Source organism: Ursus arctos, unplaced genomic scaffold (genome assembly GCF_023065955.2).
Source record: "Ursus arctos isolate Adak ecotype North America unplaced genomic scaffold, UrsArc2.0 scaffold_33, whole genome shotgun sequence".
NCBI lineage: Eukaryota > Metazoa > Chordata > Mammalia > Carnivora > Ursidae > Ursus > Ursus arctos.
The window spans coordinates 11,166,024-11,185,114 of record NW_026623019.1 but is presented as its reverse complement, the minus strand read 5'-3'; the positions used below and the strand labels follow the sequence as shown (position 1 = coordinate 11,185,114).

The following is a 19,091-nucleotide window of genomic DNA, read 5'->3' as shown; positions in this document are numbered from 1 at the left end:
GGGCCTTTATTTGCTTCTGCTTTAGTTTTTGAATGGGTGATGCTTGTCATATTGTGATCTGAGCCAATATATCCTCCTACATATGGCTCCAGCCATTGGATTCCAGAGAAAGAAGAAGCCACCCTTTCAGGCCTTAGGATACACAACAGGTATGCAGGCTACTGCGCTGGAGTTCAATTTACAACACTGGTTTGCTGACATCAGAAGAGCTCAGAAAAGAATTTACTTTCTGCTAGGTGCACTTCTATAGAGGTCTAAAAATACCATCAGTTTGAATATATTCTTTCTAAGAGAAGATACCCCTCTTTGCTTGAAAGGTGTTGGGGTGAGATCATGCTGCTGTGTGAAGAACTGTGCCTTTTACATACAAGCTGTCCCAGCTGTTCCAGGTCATTTGTGGTCTCTTAGTGTCACATAGGCGGGGAACTCCGGTGAGACAGTGTGGACAGAATGTGGCCATTAGAGCCTGACATCCCCAAGATTCTGTCCGTACTCCAACAGTTACTACTGTGAGGCCTAGGAAAAACACTTAAGTTCTCTGAGTTTCGGTATTCTGATGTGAAAAACAGGCATCCACTTACTTTACTTCCACTTACTTTGTGGTAAGGTTGTGTTTACAGACTGAATGTTTGTGCCCCCCCAAATTTATATGTTGAAAACCTATTCTCCAATGTGATGATATTAGGAGGTGGGGCCTTTGGGAGTGGATTAGGTCATGAGGGGTGAACTCTTTTCAGTGGGATTAGTACCCTTTTAAAAGAGAACCCAGACAGAGCCCTTGCCCCTTCGGTCACGTGGGGACACAGCGACAAGATGGCCGTCTATGAATTAGGAAGCAGGCTCTCATAGACACTGAATCTGTTGGCGCCTTGATCTTGGACTTTCCAGCCTCCAGAAGTGAGAGAAAGAAATGTTTGTTGTTTAAGCCATCCGGTCTGTGGTACTTTTGTTACAGCAGCTCGAACTGACTAAGACAAGTGTAAAGTTGCCAGCATAGTGCCTGCACATGGTAAATGTTCCTAAATGATCACTAGCTAACATTATTTCCCCAGCAAAGCAATTGTTAAAGTAATTTTAAGAACAAACCAAAACACCTTCAATCCAATTCTATATATGTAGGTACCCACAGCAAAATTCGCTGCCTCATCTGCATTACTGTAGACAGGAATAAAAAGATCTAACCTGTAAAAGATTTTTCTTTCATTAGAAAATTGAAAGATGCTTTGAGAACCTTCTAAAAATTTGCATTGAAACAGGTGAAATAAAGGCTGAAGAAGAAGGCAGACCCTAGAAGCAATGTGCTGAAAAAAATCAGAATTCTCCTGATGGTGCACCAGAGAATTTCATTTAACGTACACAGCATTTGCTGGGAGTGAAAACTGGGCACACCGAGATGTTTTTGCATTATAATCTTTGCAGAACATCCAGCCAGCTGAAACATCCTTCAAAGTTTTCAGAGACAAAGCAAACACTACCATATCATTTTCTTTAAACAAAGCCACACGAAGTTAACTAATGCATGCCCTTATAAACCAGGAAAAAGGCAAATAAAGGAGCCAACTTATGAGTCAGTGAATGTCTACTGAATGTGCTTCTGCTAGGTTCTCACAGATTGTGTATAGAGGGGGAGGGGTAGAATGTGGTATACACATTAAACAAACTCAGGTTATCTTAGTAAAAAGATGTGAGGGGCAGAACAAAGGCCATTTGTGTCAGAAGAGCTCCCCCTGCTCCTTCAGCGTCAGCGCACTTCGCTAACTCTGGGGAGGGATTCTGTTACGTGTTGAATCGTGCCCTCCTAAAATTCACACACTGAAGCCCTAACTCTAGTACCTCAGATGTGACTGTGTCTGCAGATAGGGCTTTTAAAGAGGTAATGAAGTTGAAATAGGGTTGTTGGGGTGGGTCCTAATCCAATGATGAGTGCTCAGGACACAGACAACACATGTGAGGACACAGCCGGAAGGAAGGCATCTGCAAGCCCAACAGAGAAGCCTCAGAATGAAACCAACCCTCTCAACACCTTGAGCTTGGACTTCTAGCCTCCTGAACCGTGAGAAAATAAATGTTTGCTGTTTAAGCTGCCTAGCAGTATTTGTGGTATTTTATTAAGGCAAGATTAGCAAGGTCATACTTGAGTCCAAATACCTGCCCCTCAGGTTATTTATAATCCAGTTGGGAAGATAAAAGTGATATCCACATAGAAGGATTAGGTAAGAACCACTAGACTGGCATGAGAGTGACTGAGTGGCAGCAAGAGCAGTGCCACCAGTGAAAAGAGAGCCAAGGGAGGAGAGGTCACGGAGACGCTGAAGGGAGGGGCAGGGACATCTTTGTTGAGTCCCTACTTCCCACAAACACTGTGGGAGCGACGTCCATACGATGTCATCAGAGCTACTGGCTACTCTTCTCAGTCTCCTTTGCTGGTTCTTCCTCTTCTGACCTCTTAACTTTGGAGTGCTCCAAGGCTTATCCCTTGGTCCACTTTTGGGTCTACAAGGGCTCCCTTGGAGATCTCACCCAGTCACATGGTTTTAAATGTCATCCATATGCCAACAACTTCCAGCTCAGCCATCTTTCCTTGAACCCCCGACTGCCCACTCGACACCTCCCCTTGAATCTCAATTAAGAATCTGAAATCTGACACATTTAAAACTGAGCTCCTGATCTTCCCAGAAAACCTCTCCCCTCAATCTGTTCTATTTAGTTGTTGACAACTCATTCCAGTTGCTCAGGTCAAAATTATTGAAATCATCTTTGATTCCTCTCTTTCTCTCATACCCATATTTAATCTATCAAGAGATCCTGTTGGCTCCACTTTCAAAATATATCCAGAACTTCACCCCTTCTTACTACCTGGACCAATCCACTGCCATCGGTATATCCACCCACACTGTAAATTCATCATCATCATCGGTCACCTGGATGCCTCCCTTTATCCTCACTGGGCTCTCTGATTTTACTCTTGCCCCATTTCCATTTCTAGTTTTTTCTCAACAGAGCAGCCACAGTGATCCTCTCAAAACCAGGCCAGGTCACTTTCTTACTAAGCTCAACATTCTCTAGCATTCTCCCATTTCAGGTAAAGTAAAATCTGAAGTCTTTCTAACTAATGAGAAGGCCAGAGCCTGGCCTATGATTATGTCTCTGATCTCATTGCTATTTGTGGGACACACTGGGCCTGCTTCCACTTAAAGGGCTTCCCACTGGCTGCTCCCTCTACTTGAAACACTTATTCCCAGATACACACTAGGATAGCTACCCCAATTCTTTCCGGGTTACCTTCTCAAGGAGCTCTGTTGTGACTCTCCTACTTAGATAAGTGCACTTCACTCATATCCTCCTCCCAATTTCCAAGCTCCCCTGCCTATTCTATTTTTTTCTGTAGTAATTTATTACCTTTTAACATACTATATAATTTATAGTTAAGTGTAGTCTTTGTTGTCTGTCCCCACCCACCTAGAATAGAATGGGGACATTTCTACTCCTTCTTGGGGCTAACTGGTTACCCTTTTGTATGTCAGCAGGGGGACAGCCTGGAGGGGGTGGGGTGGGGGGAAGGGTGGGTGCCCAACCAGAAATTTCTAACTTTTTGTTTTTAATTATTAATCTCCTTCTGCTATGGTTTCTGTTGTCAGTTTTTAAATTTTTTAAAAATTGTGTTTTTAAGCTTTTACTTTTTGCCTCTTGTATATATGTAGGGAATTTATAGGGAAATATGTACTTTATGAATACATTTTAAGAACTAAAATATATTTTAAAGAAAGTAACAGACCTTTAATCTTACACAGCTAAATTACTGATTATATATTTGCTGAACTGACTTAGGGTTCAGAAAATTGTATCAAGAGTTTTATTTTTTTGGGGGGCACCTGGGTGGCACAGCAGTTAAGCGTCTGCCTTCGGCTCAGGGCGTGATCCCGGCGTTATGGGATCAAGCCCCACATCAGGCTCCTCCACTATGAGCCTGCTTCTTCCTCTCCCACTCTCCCTGCTTGTGTTCCCTCTCTCACTGGCTGTCTCTATCTCTGTCAAATAAATAAATAAAATCTTTAAAAAAAAAAGTTTTATTTTTTGACTTTAAAGCCCTCTTAATAAAGTCTTTTTACTACAAAAAAAAAAAAAAAAATAGAAGGCCCACAAGTGCAAATGATTGCTTTGTCTGTTTTGTTCATCTGTGTTTCCCAAGTACCTAAACTGGACTTGGCACATAGTAGACATTCAATGAATATTTGCTGAGTGAAGGAACAAGTGAATAACAGAGCATTAATCAAGCATTTATTATGTACCAGGTCACATCCTAAGTATGTTTTAGATATTGTCTCATACATAAATGATACATACTAATCATCCCACACACAGATAAGGAAATGAGATTTAGACAAGTTCAAAGGTGGAACTGAGATTTGAACGCTAGCAGCAATCTAGTCCCAAACCTCTCAATTTTTAAACTCAACAAGCCTATAAAGCAGATAGATAGGTCTGGAGCTATAATTATCCTCATTTTCAAGAGGACACAAATGAAACTAAGAGACTTTACATAATTTTCTCACGGTTTCATACCTAGTGAGTGGGGTATGACTCCAAAGTTCATTGGTCTGTTGTACCTCCTGGAGCCTGGTGACCCTCCTTGCCCTTTTCAAAGACCTCTTCCCTCCATTGCTTACTATTTTTGCTTTGCCCTCTCTTCCATGTCCAAGACATTCCACATTCCCGTTTCCCTGAAAATTCCCCTGTGGCAAGCCACCACAGTATAGCTCTCTTTGAGAGTATCTCTTCTCAGATCTGCTACCACTAGCCTTCTTGGTGTCTCTGAGAAATGGAAGAAAAACTATCAACCCTCCTCCCACCCAAGAAAAATCCACATAAATACAACATCGTGACTCAAGCCGATTTGTTCTTGACCTTTCTCTACTCCTCTTGTAATAAAAAGGTACCTCCCCACTATCCTGTCTTCTAGGGGTTTTGCTAAATAAATGGCTAGTTATTTATATGTGTCAGGGAAGGCTTAGAGATTCATTTATTCATTCCAAAGACATTTTTGAGCATCTGTAGTACACAAGGTACAAGATTAAGCCCTATGCAGATTCAAAAACAAGGTTGGCAGTACCTTGCCCTTAAGACACTGACAATCAGAGCCAATGAGACTCACGTTTTGTGTTTTTGTTTGAGTTATCTCTTTCCACTCGATTTAGTGTTGAAAGACCTGCAGCTGCTACAGTGGTCTTGCTACCATGAGCGGAGAGCCTGAGATTGGAGCCAACCAAGAAAAACCAGAGCACAGAGGTGGACAAGGAGAGAAACTGGTTACCCTCTGCATCGAGTTGTTCCTAAAGCTAGCCCTACATGGAGTTTGTTACAAAGGGCAAAAACCTATTCCCAAACAAAACAGTATTAACATACAGGTTTTGGATTCTCTTTTTAACCTCCTGGTGTTCCAGAGTCAGCCCCACATATTCTTAGAGCCCCCCTTAGAATCTTCTACTCAATGCTGAAAGTGGGAATCTGTTCCACTGGACCAGTGCTGAATCTCTTTAATATCATGTCTTATTGAAGCAACACTGTCCCAGAATCAGCTTGCTAAAGCAGTAGGACAGAAAGGAAGGTCAGTGGTAGGACCTGTACATCTTCTTCTTCGTCAGGCAAGAGTGCATTACTACCTGAGGCCAAACAGACACTCACTGGGAAGGTGGCTGGAACCAAGAGCTCTTGAAGGGACCCTAGCCCAAACTGCCAGGTGGAACCCAAGCAGAAAATCTATGTGGTTGTACCTTGTAGAGCAAGCACTAAGGGAAGAGGAAGTGGTCACAGGAGATGAGCCAGAAAGTACATTGCCAGAAATTGTAAGACGCAGTGGTTCTCCAAAGAGCCAGTATTTAGATATCTGTTGTAACAGAAGATAGTCAACAGCCAAGAGAGAAACTGAAATAGCACCACTATTTTAAAAGTTCTTTTCTTTCAATCTCTCTTCCACTTATCCTGATTAAAGATCACGAAATGAGGGGTGGAGGAGGAAGTAAAACAAAGAAAACAGAAGAACTTTCTTCCCTTTTATCATTCCCAACTATGAGTTGGGCCCAAGCTGAGGGAAAGAGAGGTGATTCAATTGAATGAGAAACCGAAGATTTAGATTTGGATTGGAATTTGTAACACACATAAATAGGTAACTACTCGAATACCTCAAAAGGACTGGGAGGCTATGGGTTCTGCCCAGGCATGGGGAAGGGTCGATGCTTTAGGATACATTTGAAGAGAGCATCCGAAGAAAGAATAAAGCTGTTCCTGATTGCACCCCACCAAGTTTAGCCAAGTCACAAACAGGGTACACTGCAGGTTGCTCTCTGGAGTTATTCCATAGGCTTATCTTGGGGTGGGCCATAGGAAATAGCAGTAGCTAACTCACCTTTGTATGTATGTATGTATGTATGTATTTTTAAAGATTTATGTATTTATTTTAGAGAAAGACAGCATGTGAGTGGGGGGAGGGGCGCAGAGAGAGAGAGAGAAAAGCAGACTCCCTGCTGGGTGGGAAGCCCGATGTGGGGCTCCACCCCACGACCTGAGATCAGGACCTGAGCTAAAATCAAGAATCTGATGCTCAACCAGCTGAGCCGTGCAGGTGCCCCCCATCTTTGTATTTACTACCAGAATGGCTTCTCTGTTAGGACCCTTGAGGAAACATCTCCTCGAGCTCATTATCAGGGGTGGACCAAACAGTGTGCTTCCATCCAACGGATACGCCCAGCGAAATGAAGAGCGTCAGGGAGAAAGGTCTACTCTGCCTGGAGTGTTTTACCACGGACGTTGTTTACAGCTGCTGCACATCAACGTTTAGTCTATTTTATCATACTTTTATTTTCTACAGAAAACGCACCCTCTTATTTCCTATACCCCTCGGTGGCGTGCTTTATCTCTTTATCTTAAGAACACAGTCAATCGTGTTTTTCATCTTTGTTTCAGTTGCTAGAAGATGTCGAGTCAAACTTGCCCGTTAACGTTTCCTCCCTTGCCTGCCCGCACATTTTCCATATGAGCCCTCAGTCCTGCCTCCAGCTTAGATCACGACTTTTCTTTTCCTTCACGCTGTCTGTCCCTCTGTCTTTTATTTTTAAACCCACTCTAATTAAATTATTTCTGTGTGCATATCTTTGTAAGCCCATTTAAATCCTCATGCGCAAGATACGTAAGCAGTGTATAAACAGAACGATCTTCAACACCGTTATTTCACGATCCAACCCAGGCGTGTAGAATCGCATGTGTGGTTCATTCTCGACCCAGGACATACATTTGCACCCCTAGAATGCTCTGTCAGGCTTCCTCAGCAAACGGCACCACGTGGCGTAACTCACCTACCCCAGTAGTGTGATCTCCCTTGGGTCCCGTGTAGGAGGTGGGCGTCTCTCCCCTCCTCCTGTGCCAGCTGCTCCGGTTTCTCCTCTCCTGAGTAAATGCACATTCATCTTGCTCGAAAGTACACTCCCCGGGTGCAGGTGGGAGCCTCTCTGCAGGGAAACAGCAGGTGTTGGCATTACTGAGGCCCTTTCAATGCACGTGCATCCCGCGGCTCCCCGGAAGCCCGTTCTGCATGTGTGCGTGTCACCTGGCCACACGCCTGCGCTCACGGAGAGGCAGCCCCTCCCACCGGCCGCCCACCGATGCCAAGCCCTTGGCTCCAGCGAGAGCCTGGACTCGACCGTGGCTCCTGCCGTATGGGCGGAGAACAATCAGACGTCTAGATTCAGAAGTGTTGGGACAACTTGGAGCAAGAACCTTCCTCTGACCGGTGAATTTATTTGTCTGAATGAGCTTACAAAGCTCTGAAAGCTGGAGGTAAATTGCCTTTGTGGAAATATGGAAAATAACAAAATTGCCTAACGGAGGAGGTTTCTTCAGAAATCCAGGGTGAGTGAAAGAAATCCTTAGAACAACTCTATAGTTGCTTCGGGGGAGGTGGAGAAGGTTCGAGAACTAAATGTGCTTCTGGAGACACAGTTCGAGGTGTGTGGAGCAGGTGACTGGCTTATTCTGTGCTTCCGTGCTCTTGTCTACCTCACGGGATTGTGTTCAATGAGATGATGTAGGTAAAGTACTCAGAACATGAAGTTCTCAGTAAATATTAGCTAATTAAATATTAGGGCTTCATGTTTTGCCACCTGGAGCCTTATTTTCCATTTCCAAAAACAAATATTTATGTCTTCGGATGCTATCTTCCGTAACTTCAACGATGATTCTTAGCATTAGAACAGTGCCACCTCCCACTTACTGGAAACTTCTTTGCCTGAACTTGGCTGTACCTTCCCACATCCAGATTCTTAGCAAATGTCTCTAATATGCAGCCTGTTTTTCACATCTCTCACATAATAATTATTTTACTTCATTTTACTTTACATACGGTATGAGCTAATGAAGCCTCATTCCCTTTTCTATGCCTCAAGCGTAGAGATTCTTGTTTTTCTTTGTGTTGTCCTTGCAGGGCCTCACAAATCAAGGGACTAAAAACAAACTATCTTTTCCTTAAATAAACAAGGAGATTATCCTCTAGTGCCACATTGATTCCACAGTTTGCCCGTTAAAGAAATAGCTACCCTCTGGTTTAGGACGCAGTGGTAATTAGTAGATACAGGGACCAATGATCTGGGTTGAGGTATGCACCATTTTCTCATTAGACATAGTGTCCAACACACAGTTACCATCTTTATTTTGTCACTATCATCAGTGCTTAGTCCACTGTTCCACTGTCATGTAATTCACTTAGAAAATAATTTATTTTATTAGCATTTAAAAATTATGTTTATGGCCGCCACACTGGGCGTGGAGCCTGCTTAAGATTCTCTCTCTCCCTCCCCCTCTGCCCCTCCCCGTCTCTCTAAAAAATAGGAAAAAGAAAAAAAAGAAAAATTACATGTTTAGTATAATATCTGTATAATAATGATTTCATCACTATTACTTGAAAATCTGCATTCCTGTAAGACAACATTAAAAATAACAATAGTAACTATAATAGAAGGTGTTTGTTTTAACACATTGTTTTGTGCCAGGTCCTATGCTAGGGAATTTACAGGTATTGTTCCCACTATTCAGGTAGGTATTACTATTACTACCTCTCTTACAGATGAGGATACAAGTCGCATGTACAATGCACACATCGCATACAAATCATCATTTCCAAATTCCAAAACTTACTACACAGATCTGGAGAGGGGCATTTCTGGCAAGAAAAACAAAGCTAATAGGCTAGCCCAGATTAAATGTAGTTGGTGTATTCTTAGAGAAACAGGATATTCTGGCATAGGCCCAGGAGACAAAGACAGCTCAAAACCCTGACCATCTTACCTGGAGACGAGCAGCTTCCCAATTCTATTGTAATGTCGTCCAGGGCTACCAGGCCACAGTCCCAAAAGCTTTTGCATAGGCTCATGAAAACCACCTGCAATTCAGAAAAATGAAACTATGAATTTTATTAACTGCACAATAGGAATTCTTACAACCTGGGATTTACTTAGCCCAAAGCATGCATAAGCTAACTACAGAGCCCTCTTCCTTGTCCACGTGAACTACGGGTCATGGCATGAGTAACCGCTAAGCCTTTATACGTGACCCTGAAATCTCTTCCATTCATTTTTTTAAGCACAGTTAAGCTCATAATGAGAGGTTGCGTATATTAATGTTGGAATTAGTTCACATTCTTTTGTGAATTGAAGGAGGAAAGCAAGAGGTTAACCAGATGGCACAGGAACACCTGTCAGGTTTCAAATATTTTCCCCAGATAACCCACAAAGTGCATACAGAGTTGACGGTATTCCAAGCATTTTTACAAATATTTCCAGTACAAACAGTATTGATTTTTTGGAAATGAATTTCTGGCAATGTGCTTCATTCATATTGTGAACAAAGTCCCAGTGATTTGCCATCTGGAGACTTATGTTCTATTTCCAAAGAGAAGATATATGTCTCTAGACGGTATCACTAATAAAAGCCCTAAATGCACTCATTTTATCAGGCCAAACATTTTTACTCTTCTATGTGAAAGAAAAACAGATCCATACCACCAATTATTAAATTCATTGTGCCAGAGAAAGGAGGGTGGGGAGGGAGAGAAGTTTTGCATTTCTTTCCATTAGACCAATTTTAAAATCTCCTTTTCATATACAGGATGAGCAAAGAGTATTTTTCCAAACATTTATATTAGATTTTCATTGTACTTTGCATTTTATATATTTTTTATTTTTTAAAAAAATTTTATTTATTTATTTATTTATTTATTTATTTATTTATTTGACAGAGAGAGAGAACAAGCAGGGTGAATGGCAGGCAGAGGGAGAAGCAGGCTCCCCACTGAGTAGGGAGCCTGATGCAGGGCTCTATCCCAGGACTCTGGGATCATGACTTGTGCCAAAGACTGAACCACCCAGGCGCCCCTACTTTGGGGTTTCTAAAGCTGCTTCGCCCGTGTAGCCTAATGTATAATGAATATGAAGTTACTTAGCCCATGTACAGTCCCTCAATTCAAACAAAGACACAGAGAGGTATAACAGAAGCTAAGTCTCAAATTAGGAATAATGAGAACATCTGATTTTTTTATATTCTAATGCTGTGTCTTCAACTTATCTGTGTTATCAGCAGGATCTCTTTGCTTTCTGAGGATCAGAACCATTAGCACACAAAATTTATTTCAAAAGGAATTTTAAAATCATGTGACAGTTTACCACTATGCAAACTATAAAATGTCTTAAGCCAGTAGCTTCAGAATAATTATTAAGAATAAGATGTGTAAAAGTTTACTTGGACTATATTTAGATTGCTTTAAATTATAAAAAGAATAGTTTAGAGATATAACAATATATAACTATATATTATGTATTTACAAGGGACAAGATAAAAGGGGTGTTTTTGTTTTATCTCTGTTAATTTTCTTATCTTTATAGATTCTAGAGATTATCAGTAGGGTTTTCTACTTGCAGGATTTTTTTGCAGGATTTTTACCTGGGAACTTATTTCCCGTTTGTAAACCAAATGTCTATGTCATCAGCCCTGAAAGCAGTTATATTTTATCAGCAGTGTTTACTGTTATAGGGGAAAGAATCATAATTTGTCTCCTAATTTATTGAATAAATGGTGCTACAGAGAGAAAAAGTCCTGGCTTTCCTTCCTTTTGGCAATTTTCAAGTCTATTTTTCATCTGAATGGTGAAAAAGTGCTTTTTCCAAAATGAATCCAGGGTGCTGAAATGATTCGCCAAGTAAACCATTACCTAGGTAAGACTCAATCATTTGGCATGTAGATGGATTCTAAAAAGGAGAAACAGCGGGGCGCCTGGGCGGCACAGCGGTTAAGCGTCTGCCTTTGGCTCAGGGCGGGATCCTGGCGTTATGGGATCGAGCCCCACATCAGGCTCCTCCTCTAGGAGCCTGCTTCTTCCTCTCCCACTCCCCCTGCTTGTGTTCCCTCTCTCGCCGGCTGTCTCTATCTCTGTCGAATAAATAAAATCTTTAAAAAAAAAAAAAAAAGGAGAAACAGTAAGGTGCTCTCGTGTGTTTACTATAACATGATTTTATGACACCATAAAACCAAACAAGCAAGCAAATAAGCCAGCAAACCAACAAATGAGACAAACCCAATTTCACAAAAATACAGGAAATAAATAAGCTATGGTACTGCAAGCTAAGTAACAGGCAAACATTAAGTCTGACAGGTTGTGAATATTATTCAGTAGTATGAAAGTCTACTTCTCTCATAATGTTAAGTGGAAAAAAGCTGGTTATAATAGATAAAATTAAACAAAATAAATTACACTGAACTCATCTAAAAGTACATAGAAAAAAGAAAACCTTGAAAATTTATCAAATTTAGAACAATTATGTTAGGCTTATGAAATTATGAGTATTAAACAGAATTTCCTCCCATTTTTCAACCATTCTTTAGTTTTGTTATATTTATAATGGAGAAAAAAGGAATCAGGACATCTATAATTAAGATGTGGAATGAGCTAGTGTTTCCTAGATCGGCGCTGTTTATTGTAGTAGCCACGAGAATACGTGGCTATTTAAATTAAAATTAAGTAAAAATCAAAAATTCATTTCCTCAGGCACACCGGCCATGTTTCAATAGTCACACACAGCTAGTGGTCAAATGAACTGGACCCAGCAGATATATACCATTTCCTCATCGCAGAAATTCTAGTGGATAGAACTTCCTGGCTCCTTTTGAGGATTTCAAACAATTCGTGAACTGCCCCAGTGGCTTAGGTGAAATGCTAAAGCTGTTCGGGATGAGAGTAGCTCACTAGATTGTCCCTATCCTCGAAATCTTTTGGCACTTAGAATGCTCGCCAGACCACGCATTGTTCCATCTTATAAAAAGATCCACAGTCAGTCAGCTATGAACTAAGATTCAAACTACGGCCTCAAACCTCAAATCTGTTTGGCGCTTGCCTATCAGCATTCCAACACACAAAAGAAACATGACAAGACCAGCCTGTTTGGTGGAACACACAAGATTTTCCACTGTGCTATTAATAATGCCGATAATGTCAGTTCCTATTCTTGGGCCACCATCTTACATTTTGAGGGCTACTTGAAGTGGAAAGGTTATTTTAGGGTAGTTGGGACTGGGCCAGTTAATGACCGGGACTGGTTGACACAGGGAAAAGGGAAAGCCAAACATCATGGTCTGCTCTTCAGAACTCTGTCCCTAAGTCCAGTTAAGAATGTGACAAGAAGGGAACTGGTCATAGTCTAAATTCCTAAGGGATTAACCTCTTGCTTATTTGTTGATCTTTTTAAAAAGAGTGTTTATTTCATTTTAGGCAGTATTTTCAAAGCCAGTGGAATACCTCTAGAGACTGGAAAAACCTTCCTGGGCAACCTGAATATATATTTAACGTCCTACAATGCATCAGAGAGTCCTCCTCAAGAAACAATTATCAATAAGAATATTAAAATATCAATAGCGCTGAGATTGGAACACCAGCTGTAGATAAATGAGCATGTGCAATGTCTCTTTTAAGTATGATAAAAAGTAATATTGTTGATCCTTATTTGACTTTTTAAAAAATTATTGCTTTGCAAATCTGTTTAGATAGCTCCCTAGTTAGTGCCTATTTGTGTTTTCAAAGTTAGTCTAGGTGGGGTTCCTCAACAATGAATATCCTCTAGCAAAACAAAAACTGTAAAGTATCACCAGCACCTAAGAACAGAGACCTTTAATACACTGAAACAACGTGATTTATCCAAATCTCATTTGCCCCTAAGTTTTAGGAGATTTGCATAAAATCAGGAGCACTTGTCTAAGGAACGTATTATTTCACTTTGTCCCTCACCTTCTCCCTCTTAAATAGACTAATATATACTCCCCGAGGCATTGCAGGATGTTAGGAAACAACCTTGGTCTCTACCCACGAGATAACAATATCACCTCCAAGTCGAGACAATCAAAAATATATCGAGACATTGCCAAATGTCCCTTTGGGGCGGCAAAATTACCTCTGGCTGAGAACCACTGGGGGGGGTGGTAGAACACTTCTGTGTGGATGACAAAACCTCCCTTTATTCTCCCCAGTCAGAACAGGACAGTTGTGGATGGTTGAAAAGCAGACTAGATGGAGTGAGTTTTCTGCTCCTCTGTATGTCACCAGGTGGTGGTTCTAACAATGAAATATTCTCAAGCCCTGGAAACAGAAGGCAAAGGAGCCAAAAAACAAGAGATGGACAAACACTCAAGCTAAACAATCATCCCCGAGATTATCAAGTCTCTACTGTTCCAATTTCCTGCTTCAGAAAACTGCAAATTGTCAAAGGGCCATATAATCTTTTGTTTACATTTTCCTCCTTTTTCAAAAAGGATCATCTACTCCCTCACACCAACATAATAATAGGCAGCAGATCGTAAAAAGTAACTGAGCAAACTCTCCTCAAAGTATATAACTTTAATTGGCTTCTAAAGTTATTTTTGGGGGGAGGACGGGCAGCAGGGTGGGGAGAGAGGCTGTATGGGAAGCCAGCCACAAGGCTGTGTTAATCAGAGGAGCTAGACTATCCCTAGGCCTGTAAAAGTCCATAGAAGTTCCTGGTGAAAGCACCCAGGAAAGAAAAAGGAGATAAACAAGTTATTTTCCCAAACCAGATCAGGTTAAATTTTGAAAAAAACTGGGGTTACTGATTTTAGCTTCATGAAGTGTCATAATTTAAGGACTACCCAACTTCGCGGAGGGAGGGAGGAAATAAAGCTTTCCCTGAGACCTGTGGGATAGATCGCACAAACCTTTGTTGCGAAGTTAAAAAGGATTATCTGTCTTAAACAGCTAAACACTGGCTGAATTAACTGGTTTTTCACTGTCTTGTAGTCTCTGCGGCCTTCTCAACAGACATAGTGAGCCAGATTGGTGGCTTAACCCACCACCTACTTTACTCATTGAATAGCCCCAGTTGGGCCTATAATAAGTACGTGAATGATAGTTTCCAAAAATGGCCTTCTATCTTCACATAGAAACATTTCAATCCTTTGCCAACAATACCATAAATTACCCATGTTCACAAAGCGAACCTAGCTAGGTTCCTGTTACGAGCGGTGGCCCTCGACAATTTACCAGACGGTCTGATTCTGAGTTAAATTGAACTTTTCTTCTGATGAGGTTGAAATCATGTGTGCCCATAAATTTGGGCATGGTGACTCCAGAGTTGGTGGAATAATTATTCATAAAATGACTATAATCCAGTCACTGAAGTTCCAGAGCCCTTCATTAAGAAGCTATTGACACAACTGCAGGATCTTCTGCATAATGCAATTGGACTCATATTACTGCTTGACAAAAAGCTGTAGTAGAATTCTAAAAATAAAAGACCCATAAAGCAAAACAAAATGAAAACTCCAATATTAAGACACTTGGCTAATGGGGTGGAATCTTCACAAATCCCTAGAGACAGGCTGAGAGGAGCTTCATCTACAGAAATGAGTAGGGACTAGCATTTTTAGAATCCCAGCCATGTTTTGGGAAATAGTGCCTAAACTGTAACAGCATGCCTCCTGCAGATACTATATTTGGTGCTTAGATCGCACAAAAGGCAGGATGACCATGTGTTTTTAAATAAGTTTTTAGCTGACCAACACTTGTTTTTTTTTCCCTTAAAAGACCCATCTGTTTTGTTTTTCCTTTTTCAAAAGACCTGTCTGATTTAATTCAACTTCTGGCTTTGGCAAGCAACAAAGATTGAGCACGGCTTCCAGCTACCCCCTCCGTGAGCCCTGCTGCTCGTAGGAGCCTTCCGTTCTGGGGTGGAGGGCATGCTGCGGTAAGTCTGCAGAGAAACCGCAGAACTGTTTCATTGCTATTTTGGTGGTAAATATTCAGGATCTCGCAACTCAATGGTTTCAGAAATCCGCATTATTTTTGGAGCTTTTGGTCACTGGATAGAGAAGAAAGACTCCAGGAGAGTCATCAGAATGGGTCACTTCTTAGAATCTGGGAAGGCCCAGAGACCCTGTGATATCATCTCAAGGTCACACAAAGGCCAGCTGCAGAGCCAGACAGAAACATCACTCTCCAAATCCCCGGCAGAGCACGTTTCATTATACTGACCAGCCTCTTTTCTCCCTTTTGCTGTAGGCATTTAAAAATGGAATTAAAAAAAATTCTTTTTATGATTATTTAAATCAAATTTCTTCTTTCTTTCTCCCTTTCTCCCTTCCTTCCTTTCCTTCTTTCCTTTCCTTTCCTTTCCTTCCTTTTTTCTTTCTTTCTTCCTTCCTTCCTTCCTTTCTTTCTTTCTTTCTTTCTTTCTTTCTTTCTTTCTTTCTTTCTTTCTTTCTTTCTTTCCTTCTTTCCTAAATTATGTTGTTAGTCACCGTACAGTACATCATTAGTTTTTGATGTAGTGGGATTCTGAATCATTATGTTGTATACCTGAAACTAATATAATGTTATCTGTCAATTACACCTCACTTAAAAAAAAATGATCCTGAAAGGCATGATTTTGAAACTCCTCAGCTCAGAGCAGCAGGTTAAACATGTCTAAACATGTCTCTTTACAATCAGCTTCCTGTCATTTTGCCTTATGTCTGTTTATAAGGAGTTTTTGGTAACCCCGCACCAGAACCTGAATCTTACATGAATCTGGTGACTGTGGAACCAGCCAGTAACCTCTCCAGCCCACCTTCCCTCATCTAGGCAACATTCCTCTTTGCCTTAGCTGATGACCCGGCACCTACGTAGTAGTCCCGTAGGAAAGAATGTGCTCAACTCCCCACAGCCACACCTCCCACCTTAATCTTCATCTACATCTGGTCTCACTCCCTTCCCTTTGTTTTGGGAGCAAGGTCTGTCTGACTGCTAAGTTCTTGCTCTTCCCATTGTGGGATAAAATGCCTAATCTACACAATTAATACTGAGGATCCAAATGGAAAACAAATGTGAGAAGCCTCTGGAGAAATGAACGTTAGACAAAGGTAAGATAGTTGATACTACAGATGATTTTTAGGGACGCCTGGGTGGCTCAGTCGGTGAAGATCTGCCTTCAGCTCAGGTCACGATCCCAGAGTCCTCGGATCGAGCCCCTGTAGAGCTCTCTGCTCAGCGGGGAGTCTGCTTCTCCCTCTCCCTCCGCTGCTCCCCCTGCTTATGCTCTCTCCCTTTCTCTCTCACATAAATAAAATCTTTTAAAAAATGATTTTTAGTGTTTTAGACTCTAATTCACATCCTAGTAACGAGGACAGTGTTGTACATATTTATCCCGTCAGTCGTTCATTATCACTGAAGGGAAATCGGTATGAATGCCTTCCTGCTTTTTACATACTTCAGTCAGCAGGCAGGGGGGCTGAACAAAACGGTGTTGGTTTATCTCTGGCCCACCTCCCTTAGGGAGGATCCCTGGCTGAGCCCTTCCCTGACCCACACACAAGGTAATGACCCGTGTCATTGTCCTGTTCAAGGATGGACCTCACACTGAGGAACTATTATTGTAGCTCATCTGGGTGGAGACGTAAAAATGCCAGCTCTACCAGAAGACACGAGGAGTACAGTCACTTAACAGCAAACAAGGAAGAATCTAGGTCTTTGTCCTGACCTTTACCCCGGCTCTGGAACGTGTCCTAGGGTCAGTAAAGGACCGCAGCTACCTTAGCAGTACCCTAATACCCAAGCAGGAATACTGATTTCCCTCTACTCATGTCTGAGACAGAGAGACAATTTTTGGCCTGATTTCATTGATTCCCAAGGCAAAGTGTGGCTCCTTGACTGGATGAAGGGCTGTGGCTTAAAGCTTGCATAATACTATGCCTTTGCAGCCGGCCACAAGCTATTTGCCAACCCCTAACTGATGGATAATTAGCCAATTTCTAATTTCTCAGTGTCACACATATTGCTGTGATGAATACTGGTGTCCAAATCTTTGTGCATAACCATGATTAGTTCCTTAGGATAAATCCCTAGAAGTAAAATTGTTGTGTCAAAAGGTATTCATGTGGGGCGCCTGGGTGGCACAGTCGGTTAAGTGTCCAACTCTTGATTTCGGCTCAGGTCGTGATCTCACACTCGTGAGACTGAGCCCCATGTCAGGCTCAGATCCACGCTGGACATGGAACCTGCTTAAGATTCTCTCTCTCCTTCTTCCTCTGTCCCTCCTCTACCACCCACCCTTTCTCCCTCCCTCTCTAAAAAAAAAAGTATTCATGTTTGGGGGCTTTCTTTTTGAGACGTGTAATTGAATTGTCATTTAGAAATATTATATCAGCTTATCTTCATACTAGAGCTTATGAAAATCCTCATTTCCTTGCATCCTTACCTCTCCGGGGTAATCTTTTATATATATAAATTTTTAAAAAGATTTTATTATTTGAGAGAGAGAACATGAGAAAGAGTGAGAGAGCCAGTGAGCAGGAGATGGGGGTGGAAGGGCAGAGAGGGAGAAGCAGACTCCCTGCTGAGCAGGAAGCCTGATGCAGGGCTCTATCCCAGGACCCTGGGATCATGACCTGAGCCGAAGGCAGACGCTTAACTGACTGAGCCACCCAGGCATCCCTATGTTCTAAGTATTCATAGATATGACTCATATATGCATATAAACATATATATTTTTTGGTCTAAATTGATTAATTTTTTAATTAATAAACTGAACAATATAAACAGTATACAGTATGGATATAACTATTAATACAAACAGCATACTCCAGAATATTAGAGTTCTAAAATATTTTTATCTATTTGATAGACAAATGTGCTATTTTATAATTTTTTAAATTTCTTGATTACAAATGAGGTTGAATATGTTTGTGTGTTTATTTTCCAGTAGTACTTTTTCTTTTTTTTTTTTTTTAAGATTTTATTTTTAAGTAATCTCTGCACCCAGCATGGGGCTTGAACTCAGAAGTTGCATGCTCTACCAGCTGAGCCTGCCAGGTGCCCCCAGTAGTATTTCTTTTTTTCTGACTTGCCTGTACATACCCATTGCCCACTTTCCTATTGTTTAGCTCACTTTCTGCTTATTGATTTATTAGATAAATTCATATATCAAATATCCTAAGAGTTTGCCATGTATGATGTAAACTTTTTTTTTCCTGGCCTGCCATTTGCCTTTCAGATACATATTTTAGGCCATCCTTACAGGAGGACTGAAACTAAGGGAGACTTAAATATCTTGCGGTAGTGTGTCCTTGAGCATTGTACAGGTATACAGGTCGCCTGACATTAAACAGAAGATAGGACTCACAGCCCATGAACAGTGTGGCGGGGGACGCCATGGGAATGTAGCTTGGGGACTGTCTGCAGAGACTTCTCCTAGAGGTGGGTACTGAAAAGATGGAGAAGAAAATTGCCAGAGACAGTCACACAGAAGAGGGAGAAAAAGCTGGGGGTATCCATGCAAAAGGAAAGAAAGCATTCTTCTCTGGGTGACAGTAGAGAGTTTTTATTAATGTATGAATTGTCAATTTCCAAGCAAGTGAATTGAGCTCACAGCCCCAGAGCCTAGCAAATACTTACCTGGTCTAAGAGCTCAGAAAACCAGAAGATCCCCAGAGAATCTCAATGTGAACATCAAAAAATCATGTTGCCTCATAAAAACTTGGGAAAAGTTTCCCTAAAAATGTAGCTATTTCAAGAC

At 41.4% G+C, this 19,091-nt stretch overlaps 1 protein-coding gene across 8 annotated transcripts in view; it reads right to left on the bottom strand.

Moving 5' to 3' along the window:
• MAMDC2 (MAM domain containing 2) overlaps positions 1–19,091 on the bottom strand; it is a 374,048-nt gene that overhangs the window by 19,616 nt on the left and 335,341 nt on the right. For 7 of the 8 annotated variants that reach the window (XM_048218282.2, XM_048218280.2, XM_057305609.1 and 4 more), the window contains 2 exons: positions 9,334–9,427; positions 7,350–7,502 (listed from right to left, as the gene is read on the bottom strand). In XM_048218282.2, the coding sequence (XP_048074239.2) occupies positions 7,350–7,502; positions 9,334–9,427 (247 nt within the window). The remainder of the gene's footprint in view (positions 1–7,349; positions 7,503–9,333; positions 9,428–19,091) is intronic. The other variant, XM_026519347.4, reaches the window with a different exon arrangement.